Source organism: Lithobates pipiens, unplaced genomic scaffold (genome assembly GCF_037356315.1).
Source record: "Lithobates pipiens isolate NorthernLeopardFrog02 unplaced genomic scaffold, aLitPip1_a1.2 Scaffold_19, whole genome shotgun sequence".
In the NCBI taxonomy this organism is placed as follows: domain Eukaryota; kingdom Metazoa; phylum Chordata; class Amphibia; order Anura; family Ranidae; genus Lithobates; species Lithobates pipiens.
The window spans coordinates 405,332,272-405,343,808 of NW_027507764.1; the positions used below are offsets into that span (position 1 = coordinate 405,332,272).

At 40.4% G+C, this 11,537-nt stretch overlaps 1 protein-coding gene across 8 annotated transcripts in view; it reads left to right on the plus strand.

The window, feature by feature from the left end:
- PIEZO2 (piezo type mechanosensitive ion channel component 2) overlaps window positions 1-5,567 on the plus strand; it is a 503,501-nt gene extending 497,934 nt beyond the window's left edge. For all 8 annotated transcript variants that reach the window (XM_077492436.1, XM_077492435.1, XM_077492439.1 and 5 more), the window contains one exon: window positions 1,743-5,567. In XM_077492436.1, coding sequence (XP_077348562.1) covers window positions 1,743-1,995 — 253 coding nt within the window. In that variant the 3' untranslated portion in view covers window positions 1,996-5,567. The remainder of the gene's footprint in view (window positions 1-1,742) is intronic.
- The last annotated feature ends 5,970 nt before the right edge of the window (window positions 5,568-11,537 follow it).

Genomic DNA, 11,537 nt, shown 5'->3' on the forward strand with positions numbered 1-11,537 from the left:
GTGTACACGGCATTACTCCTAACTATCTAATGAAACACTCCCCCCCCCACCACCACCCAACCAACCCCAACTAGGTCTCCCACCCAATCATGTAGCCCTAACGGACTGGAACGTTGAGGCAGCACATTTCAGTTCCCATATCAAGTGTGTAGTAGCTGGATATAGCCCCTGATGTTAACCCTTTCCTAGCCAGTGTCATTAGTACAGTTAGAGTGCACATTTTTTTTAGCACTGATCGCTGTTTTAATGTCATCGGTCACCAAAAAATGTCACAAGTGTCAGTTAGTGTCTGATTTGTCCACCGCAATATCACAGTCCCGCTATAAGTCACTGATCACCGCCATTACTAGTAAAACAAAATTCCATAAATATATTCCTTAGTTTGTAGATGCTATAACTTTTGCACAAACCAATCAATATATGCTTATTGGGATTTTTTACCAAAAATATGTAGCAGAATACATATTGGACTAAACTGATGAAGACATTTTTTACATTTTTTTATTGGATATGTTTTATAGCAGAAAGTAAAAAATATAAATATATATATATATATATATATATATATATATATATATATATATAATTGTCGGTCTATTTTTGTTTATAGCGAAAAATATAAAAAATTCAGAGGTGATCAAATACCATGGAAAGAAAGCTCTATTTGTGGGGAAAAGGGGAACATACTTTTTATTTGGGTACAGCATTGCACGACCACGCCATTGTCAGTTAAAAATAATGCAGTGCCATACCACAAAAAAAGGCCTGGTCATGAAGGGGTAAATCTTCCAGAGGTCAAGTGATTAAAGGAGTTGTGAAGGCAGAAAGTTTTGCATCTTGCATTCTATGCATTAAGATACAAAACCTTCTGTGTGTAGGAGCCTCCACAGCCCCCCCCCCCTCCCCCCCCAATTACTTAACTGAGCCCCATCTTGAGTGTCTTAGCCACCTGGGACTCATCTCCTGATTGGAGACACAGCAGCAGCACCATTGGCTCCCGCGGCTGTCAAAGTCAGTTAGCCAATCAGGGGAGAGAGGGGGCGGGGTCGGGTTGTGGCTCTATGTCTGAGTGGACACATGGAGCTGTGACTCGGCTCGGGTGCCCCCAAAACAAGCTGCATGCTTTGGGGGCACTCGACAGAAGGGAGGGGCCAGGAGCAGCGAAGAGGGAGCCAGGAGGAGGATCCAGGCTGCTCTGTGCAAAACCAACTGCACAGAGGAGGTAAGTATACCATGTTTGTTTGTTTTTTAACAAGACTTTACAATCACTTTAAGAAGCTTCATTTATAGTGCATTGTGATTTAAAACTGTGTTAATTTGCTTTTTAAATATAATGCAATATATTTTAGATATAGTGCTTCACAGCGGCCAGAACCAGAGGGGGAAGATTTTCTAAGAGCAAATGTATATGGGTGTTTAAAGCTGAATTTTGTTACATTGGTCCAGCTTGGACCAATGTACATATGCATATGCCATACCTGTGGGACTACCATGGAAGCAGAGAATCACTATAGTAGTAAACACTACTACAGTAATTGTCGCTGTCTTTCAGGTCACGTGCCACGAGGCTGCCATGCTTCATAGTGAGCACAGAGATCACTTACTCAGCATGGGCACCATTCACAGAATGCCCATCATATTTCAGAATGAATGCAAGGCATTCTCTGAATTGACAAGGTGGTCCATTGCCAAAGTACAATACAAGCATGATTCATGTAGTAACATTTATTTTCTGTTCACAGAATAATGGGACTGTACGCCTCTGTGGTACTTGTAATTGGAAAATTTGTTCGTGAGTTCTTTAGTGGGATATCTCATTCGATCATGTTTGAAGAGCTACCAAATGTGGACCGCATATTGAAACTGTGCACCGACATTTTCCTAGTCCGAGAGACCGGGGAACTGGAACTGGAAGAAGATTTATATGCCAAACTAATATTCTTATACCGCTCACCAGAAACTATGATCAAATGGACAAGAGAAAAAAATAAATGACTTTCATGAACTCAGTAATTCGGTTGACTTTCCCTGGATTATTGAAAAGCACAATGTTATCATTGCTCTCATAAGAGCATAGACTCCTGTAATGAAGAAACTGTTTTTCCTCTTACAGTACTCAGTAGCAGCACACCAACAGGGACAGTACAGGAGATCTATTATTTTATTTGGTCTAAAAAACTACTTTATCACCGTTACCTTTTTGTTAGAAGAGCTACAGAAGCTACATTGCCTAAAGATGTGACACCTACAAAATGATGGTAGGAATACAGTGACGATTGGGCTGTACAAGCTTTTCTTCAGAATTGATAACTTTTAGAATGTGCAATATGCTGCTTTACAGTGTCCTAAACCCTTGACATTGCAATATGGTGATTCTTTTCATTCTGTCAAGACTCAGTGCAGCAGAAGGTCGTGCAGTGACTGTCCATTTGCCTGTGATACGGAAACAGATTATTTATGCATTAAAGCCTCGATGGACGTAGAAAACGAAAAAAAAAAATACACCAAATGACAATCTTGTTAACTGCCTTATTTTTATTTTTACAACCTGACAGAATATTTTAATTAATCGTTATTGACTTTTCTCAGGAAAATTACACATTAACAAAGTGATCATCAAAAATTTATAACAACCGTATATGTTTGAAGTATTTGAGGCCATTTCCAACTGATTTAATTTGAGCTATTGAATTATTGAATGTGTTTGAGTGAAATGGAAAACATATTCCCACTGTTATTTATGGTTTACATATTTGACATAAAATTCTGAAATATGCAGGTTAGGTTTTTTTATGTTCATGGTAATCTATTCTATGTCATCATCCTTTGAAAATGGTCTTTCCTAATTTATCTTTGATATACATCTTCCATTGTTTTCATAAATACACATTGTAGCTTGAAAAGATAGGATTTCCGTTGCAGCAGGTAATATCTTCCAAATATGGAAGATTAATAATTAACAGTCACAAACAACAAGCTCTTTATTCATGCTGTACCTATTCCATCAGTATATACTATATAGCCAAGGGTTTTTGGACATTTAACCATCAAACCTATATAAGCTCGTTGGCTATCCCATTCCAAAACCACAGGCATTAATATGGAGTTGCCCCCTTCCCCTTGGCTATAATTTCCTCCACTCTAGAGAGCATTCTACAAGTTTTAAGAGAGTGTGTTTGGGAATTTGTGCCCATTCAGACAAAGCAAGATTTGTGAGGCCAGCTACTAATATTGGACAAGAAGACCTAGCTTGCAATTGGCAATCTAATTTATACTAAAGTTTTTCACTATAGTTTAGATCAGGTTGCTGTGCATGCCTACCAAGTTCTTCCACACCAAACATGTCAAACCATGCCTTTATGGACCTGGCTTTGTGCACAGGAGTACAGTCATGCTGCAACAGAAAAGGGCCTACTCCAAAACTGTTGGAGGAGCAGAATTGTCTACAATGTTCTTTTATACTAATGTTGGTCAGTGGAGATCACAAGGCTATGTGATTGACTTTATAGACCTGGATGTCCAACAAGCTCACGTAGGTGAGATGCACAAACTTTGTAATGTAGATTTATGCGAAAACAAACACGCAGCCATCACCTTCGTAATTAGATCACCGCACCTAGAAAAATATTTAGAAGGCTGAATTAAGATTTTATCTCTGTTACTTTAACATTCCTTATGTTTTAATTAAGGGCTACTTCTATAAAAAAAAAAGGAATGGTTTCCAAAACATACAGGGTGTGAATACAAAGGGGATTTTGCTGCAATGATGTACCACCACATATCGATATATTGAAGCAGCCATTTTGTAAGGCAGGCCAGTAGTTTACAGGGATCAAGGGATTCAGAATCATTAGCAGTAGGTGTAAGGTTTCCATCAATCAACATTCACTGTTGTCTTCCTAAGATGAGGGTAAAATTCAGATATGCCTGCATAGTTCATAAACATGTAAACTAGACCAATACAAGTATGTTTTTTTATACACCACTATTTTTTCTGGTTCAAACATTTTATTAGACGGTATAAAGTAAAGCATAGGCAAACAATGGTCCAAGTATGGACTAAATATGAATCAGAAACATTACAAAAGCCAGAGTCAATGAACAATCGGAGGACTATGCATCCACCAATAGTTTTAAAGAAAGGAGGGTGGCAATAGAAGTAGTGAAACACTCTCTCAAAACTATCCCAGGATAGTAAAGATCTTTCCCAAAACTAGCCCAATTGATAGGAAACATTTGAAAAGTGCCCTTTTTCTTAATATTTAGAGGTTTAATTAATGTGATTGTAAACGATCACCTTATACAACTATCCTTTTCAGTTTAAAGCAGAAATGAGAGACAAAACATTTGTGTATTGTTATATATATAAAAAAAAAAAAAAACACTATAAATACATTTTTGCCTTTTTTTTTTTTTATAAGTGATCACATTCCCTCTGTTCTCAGTTGCATAAGAGCTGGGGGAGGAGAAGCAGCAGCACACTGATCTTCCCAGTGAAAGGCTGTCCAGTAGAGGCATATCAGGGCAGGTCTGATCATTGGAGGAGAAAATGTGGAGTTCCCAGCACAGAGGACTGATCATTGTGTGCTCTCCTGCTTAGTGTGAACAGTTTTTAATAGGAAAGCAAAGGGACTGGCAGGAACACCAGAGATTTCACATAAAGGAAGCAATACAAATTGAATAGAAGACTATCTCACAACAAGTACATGGTACAGCAGGCACATATCAGGAAAATGAAGTGTTGGGGTAACAAACGCTTTAACCAGCAATAAAAGGATGAACATTAGCCAATCTGAAAACCCTGTTTGTAGGATTACCGCACTAGGTAGGGTTTATGAGGTATAGAGAAAAGGAAAAGATAGACAAACAGGTCACATTGAACATCCAGTAGCACTTGCTTATCTGTGGCCAATAAAGGAGAAGAAAGGCTGGTGCTTTTATCTTGATATTAGTCCTTCATTTCAACTATGTTGCCACAGCCAGCAAAGTGGCTGCTTCAGATCTCTGATGGATCCTGGGTGCAGTAAGGCAGTGTATCTATAGAACGGGATCAGTGGCCTAGCCATAACTAACATAATGCACACAATATAATAGTTAAAATCTGTTGTCCAGTTATATATTTTACTCCTCTTTCCATTACTGAAAGCAAAGGACACTTTAACAAAGATATTTCTGTAGCTTGCTGCTATAAGTGGATTTGCCCTATATGTTATTACATAACAAATTTATAGAGGATGCGTTAACCACTAAATTCTAGCCACGACAGTTGTTCGCCACATAACTTTAAAAATTAATGAAAATAATGATGGGCTGCTTCCCTGAAAGTTAGAACATTTTTACAAATATTTATTTCTCTACTTGATTGATTTCATTAAATTAAACTGTTGTACTTCCTTGAAACCTACAATTGCATGATTTAACAGCAGGTGCTATGGTCATATAACTGCTGTGACATTTTACTGATAATGGATGAAGTTTGTAGAATACTCATTACATGACATGGGTCTTTTCCAATGGCTGCTTTTTTCTTACAAAGAAAAGATTTTAAAATAAATTTTTTTTCACAATGTGTTTTTGTCATAAATCTTTACAACATGTTCAGCAACAGGTTCATATTTATAATATAATATAATGCTTATAAGAATCATTGTGTGTGTTCTAAACAGTGATATAGAAATTTTTCAAAGTTGGTTTGTTTTAGGTATGTCTAAAACCTGAAAAAAGTATTGTTATTGAAAGATTTTCACCATCTCTTATGCAGGCCATACACGAGTCAAATTCCCAACATTTTTTCTTTAGAAAAATCACAAATTTTGTGTGCGTTTTGTGATCCGATGGTGACCTCATTTGTTTCAAAATTCGACCAACCAAGCCTTTTATTTCACCCCATGTTGCTACGGAAAAGAATTTTCGTGGCCGGGAATCTTCTTTTCTTTCCAGGAATTTTCTTTTCTTGCGCTCATGCACATTTCTTTTTCAAGTATATTTTCCTCATGATTCTCCAATCATACAGTATCTCACAAAAGTGAGTACACCCCTCACATTTTTGTAAATATTTTATTATGTTTTTTCATGTGACAACACTGAAGAAATGACACTTTGCAACTTGTAAAGTAGTGAGTGTACAGCTTGTGTAACAGTGTAAATTTACTGTCCCCTAAGAATATCAACACACAGCCATTAATATCTAAACCGCTGGCAAAAAAAGTGAGTACACTCCTAAGTGAAATTGTCGAAATTAGGCACAAAGTGTCAATATTTTGTGTGGCCACCATTATTTTCCAACACTGCCTTAACCGTCATGGGCATGCAGTTCACCAGAGCTTCACAGGTTGCCACTGGAGTCCTATTCCACTCCTCCATGACGACATCACAGAGCTGGTGGATGTTAGAGACCTTGTGCTCCTCCACCTTTCGTCTGAGGATGCCCCACAGATTCTCAATAGAGTTTAGGTGTTGAGACATGCTTGGCCAGTGCATCATCTTTACCCTCAGCTTCTTTAGCAAGGCAGTGGTCATCTTAGAGGTGTGTTTGGGGTCATTATCATGTTGGAATACTGCCCTGCGGCCCAGTCTCCAAAGGGAGGGGATCATGCTCTGCTTCAGTATGTCACAGTACATGTTGGCATTCATGGTTCCCTCCATGAACTGTAGCCCCCCAGTGCCGGCAGCACTCATGCAGCCCCAGACCATGACACTCCCACCACCATGCTTGACTGTAGGCAAGACACACTTGTCTTTGTACTCCTCACCTGGTTGCCACCACACATGCTTGACACCACTTGAACCAAATACATTTATCTTGATCTCATCAGACCACAGGACAAGATTCCAGTAATCCATGTCCTTAGTCTGCTTGTCTTCAGCAAATTTTTGCTGGCTTTCTTGTGCATCATCTTTAGAAGAGGTTTTCTTCTGGGACGACAGCCATGCAAACCAATTTGATGCAGTGTGCGGAGTATGGTCTGAGCACTGACAGGCTGACCCCCCTCCCCTTCAACCTCTGCAGCAATGCTGGCAGCACTCATACATCTATTTCCCAAAGACAACCTCTGGATATGACGCTGAGCACGAGCACTCAACTTCTTTGGTCAACCATGGCGGGGCCTGTTCTGAGTGGAACATGTTCTGTTAAACTGCTGTATGGTCTTGGCCACCATGATGCAGCTCAGTTACAGGGTCTTGGCAATCTTCTTATAGCCTAGGCCATCTTTATGTAGAGCAACAATTCTTTTTTTCAGATCCTCAGGGTGTTCTTAGCCATGAGGTGCCATGTTGAACTTCCAGTGACCAGTATGAAAGAGTGAAAGTGATAACACCAAATTTAACACACCTACTCCCCATTCTCACCTGAGACCTTGTAACACTAACGAGTCACATGACACTGGGGAGGAAAAATTGCTAATTGGGCCCAATTTGAACATTTTTACTTCAGGGTGTACTCACTTTTGTTGCCAGCGGTTGTGGCTGTGTTGAGTTATTTTAAGGGGACAGCAAATGTACACTGTTATTCAAGCTGTACACTCACTATTTTACATTGTAGCAAAGTGTCATTTTTTCAGTATTGTCACATGAAAATATATAATTAAATATTTACAAAAATGTGAGGGGTGTACTCACTTTTGTGAGATACTGTATATTAGAAAAACATGCATGATCACTCAAATTCGATGGCCACATAAAAATTGGCTATTGCTGCGGCCCACTAATGGCTCGAAATTCAAACAAAAATTCTAATGGTGCCCATACACTAGCAGAAAAAAATTGTTAGAAAATCTGTAATTTGGACAGTTCTTTCAATTATCGTCCAGTTACTAGGCACATATCAAAAATCGGTTGTGAAATCGAAGGAGAATTTGGAAAACTTCAGCCGAGCGAACGATAAATTGAACGTTTAATGTGTTTCTGGCCCGAACGGTTTCCACTAGGCATATATGACAAAACTAAGGAAAACTGATTTATTTATGTCCATTGAATGATTTATTGATCAGAATTTGGTCATTACATGATGGCAAAATCGTTTGCTCTTACGACCATGTGTTCATTTTTTCGAAAATGCGTTTAAACTATTTTAGAACCGGTGTATGGCTAGCATTAGTTATGATTTTCAAAAGAAAATTCTTTTGAAATTCGACGCATGTGGCTTTACTGCAGTGGCTACTGTAAAATGCATTCGGGGAAGATTTCTGCAATGCCACTGTAAAATGCATTCGGGGACACACACCTGCACTGATGTCTAATAGGGCCATCAGCTGTATTCTTGCAGTTGCTGTGCCACAATAGAAATATATAGTCCTACTGCCTGTATAAGGATGCACAGAACACCTGCACATCCCATGCAGGCAAAAAAAAAAAGCCCTTCACACTTGCAGTACAGTATAGTACAGTTCTGTAACTAGTGGGTGGAGACTAGGAGGGGCTACCATTAATATTTATAGGCCCTCAGTCAATCTCCAGGAGTGGGCCTGGCAGGGGACTGAGAAAACCCATAAATAGACATGGGCCCGAGCCAGCAGGGAGTTGGGGTGGAAGAAGCAGGGCTGAGGGAGGCTGTTGGTGGCCCATGAGGGACCCCTTACTGATGGGGGGAGGTTACTTTGGGCTGGAGCTCGAGAGACTGACCTGGAAGGATCCCACCACAGAAAGCAGTTGGAGAGATTCAAGCTGGAGAGGCAGCGGGGAGAGCAAGGGGAGACAGTGAGTAGATCAGCACGGTGCAGGGACAGGTAAGGGGAGCGACATCCAGCTGGAGCAGTGCTCTCTTGAAGACAGCGATGTGCCAAGTCTTCATCCAACCTTGTTTTGGGGAGTTTCCATGTGTGTGTGTCAGTCAGGCAGGACTGGAGCAGAGAATCAGTCAGAATGACTGGGAAGAGAAACAGCCATTTGCAGCTGGTTGCCAGCCGCAACCCCAACCCTGCGCTGCTCTCTTTACTTCTGGACAGGCCCTCACACAGCCTAGCAGCCAGATGCCCTCGGGATAGGCCCAATCTCCAGCCTAGCAGCCTGGGCAATACAACACACGTCCACCCAAACAGCCTTCCAGGTGGCACGGAACACAGATCACCTGACTCCACCCAAATATATAGGGGCTCCCAGCAGGACAAGGAATTCAAGAAAACCCCCGCCCATTGGCTGAGATACACCATATACCCATAACCTGGCTTTGGGTTGCCCTTCTCATATCTAGCACCACCAAGTACCCAGCCACCTAGTGGTAGACAAGAAAAGTGCAACAAGGTCAACCTTAGGGAGAAATCAATAGATCTCTATCAATCGGCCAAGATAACGACTCCTGGCAAGTAAATTTGTGAGGAGCTCCGTGACTAATCCAATCTTCCGTGCAGGACTAATAGTTGTCCCATGGACAGATTCTTCCACCTGAGACGTGGATCTCTGCAGCTCCTCCAGAGTTACTATGGACCTCTTGTCTGCTTCTCTGATTAATGCTCTCCTTGCCCGGCCTGTTAGTTTAAGTGGATGGCCATGTCTTGGTAGCTTTGCAGTTGTACCATCATTTTCCTTCCACTTCACAATTATGCGTAGGTATATCACATAAAATCCCAATAAAGTACATTTACGTTTTTGGTTGTAACATGACCAATTGTTGAGCATTTTAAGAGGTTTGAATACATTTTCAAGGCACTGGATATGTTCCTTTAGGCCACTCCCAATATCCACTGCGGTTTAACCACACCCACTTCTCGCAGTAGCGTGCCGTGCAAGCTGCATCCTTTTGCCTTTCAAGTTCATTGGCAAATGTTGGGAGGTACGGTATAGTCTGTTGAAATGTATTGTCATATCCTGTACTACAAAAACAATATTATTTTGAAAGAGTGTTTGCAATCTGAAACTATATGAGATGTTTACTCACACTGACAAAGTACATAATTTAAAAGGGTAATGTGCTTGTGACCTGCTGCCACTATCTGCCTATTTGATGAATAGGCAGCTTAGGGCATATACTTGCCTACCTAACACACTACCTTCTTCCTTATCAATGGCTGTTGCAGACTTTGAGCAGGCTGTGTCCTTGGTCTAACGGGGAGGCCACCCTATCTCATAACATATATTTGTTTTCCAAATTGTAAGTATTTTGGCACCATTTAGATTGGCTGCAAGGTCTGCTTTGTGTAAATTGATTGACTTGCCCCTAATCAAGGAAAAACATAAAGCATTGTGTATAATATAGTGGTATGAGGCACATAATACTAGATGTGAGAGGCACTGTATGTAATACAGGGGTATGAGATACTGGGGGTTATTTACTAAAGGAAAATCCACTTTGCACTGCAAGTGCACTTGGAAGTAAAGTCGCTGTAGATCCGAGGGGGACATGCAAGGAAAATAAAAAACAGCATTTTAGCTTGCACATGATTAAATGATAAAATCAGCAGAACTTCCACTCATTTCAGATCTACCCCTCAGATTTAGAGAGACTGCATTTCCAAGTGCACTTGCAGTGAAAAGTGGATTTACCTTACGTAAATACCACCCTCTGTGTCTAGTAAGGAGTCAAGAAGTACTGCATATTGTAGGAAGGTATGAAATGGAATCAGAGTCACACTGTTTCCAATATAATGGAGGATAGGAGTATACCTATAAACAGTGTGACTCTGTTCCCATTTCAAATCCTACACCCTAATTTTTATTCTCTGTACAGTATGGGGCACATGCCTATACATTTTTGAATGTGACACTTACCAAACATTCACTGCAGGTGAATCTTCCTGATGTGGTTTACAATAGAGTGCATACTTTTTCTGCCATGAATGTTTGGTGAAAGTCACGTTCACAGGTGTATAAATACTGTATGCCACCATGTGTTGAGGAGCAAACTTGTATTAGCCTTTCTCAAGTCAGTGTGCTTTGCTCCCACTCTCATGATTCTATAACATATCACTGTATGTCTAGTAACACAAAGGCTATTTGTACCTATTAAATATAGCACTTTATACCTCTCTATTATAAATAGGGCATGTTAACTCAATGACATGCAGTTCACCACATCAAACTGCATAGTATTGCAGTACCATGTGGTTTGGTGGCTGCAAACACGCTGCCATTAACAATTAATAGCACCGATGTTTGTCTCATATGGGCAGCATGGTTGCATGTAGTGCAGAAAATGCACATGGAATGCATCTTTCCTGCACTGTGTTCCAGTGTGAACCAACCCTTAGGGAGAGAAAGAGGGAAGGATCACTATGTTATATGGAGGAAAGGTAGGAGGGATCACTAAGGTGAATGGAAGGCAGGAAGAAGGGATCACTATGGTACATGGAAGAAATTAAGTATCACTATGTTACATGGAAGGAAGGCTGGAGGGATCACTATGGTACATGGAAGACAGGAAGAAAGGGTCACTATGGTTCATGGAAGAAAGGAAGTATGACTATGGTACATGGAAGGCAGGAAGGATCACTATGGTATATGGAAGAAAGGAAGGAGGGTTCACTATCGTATATGGAAGGGAGGAGGCAGGAAGGATCACTATAGTACGTGGAAGGCAAGAACATTTACTATGGCACACGGAA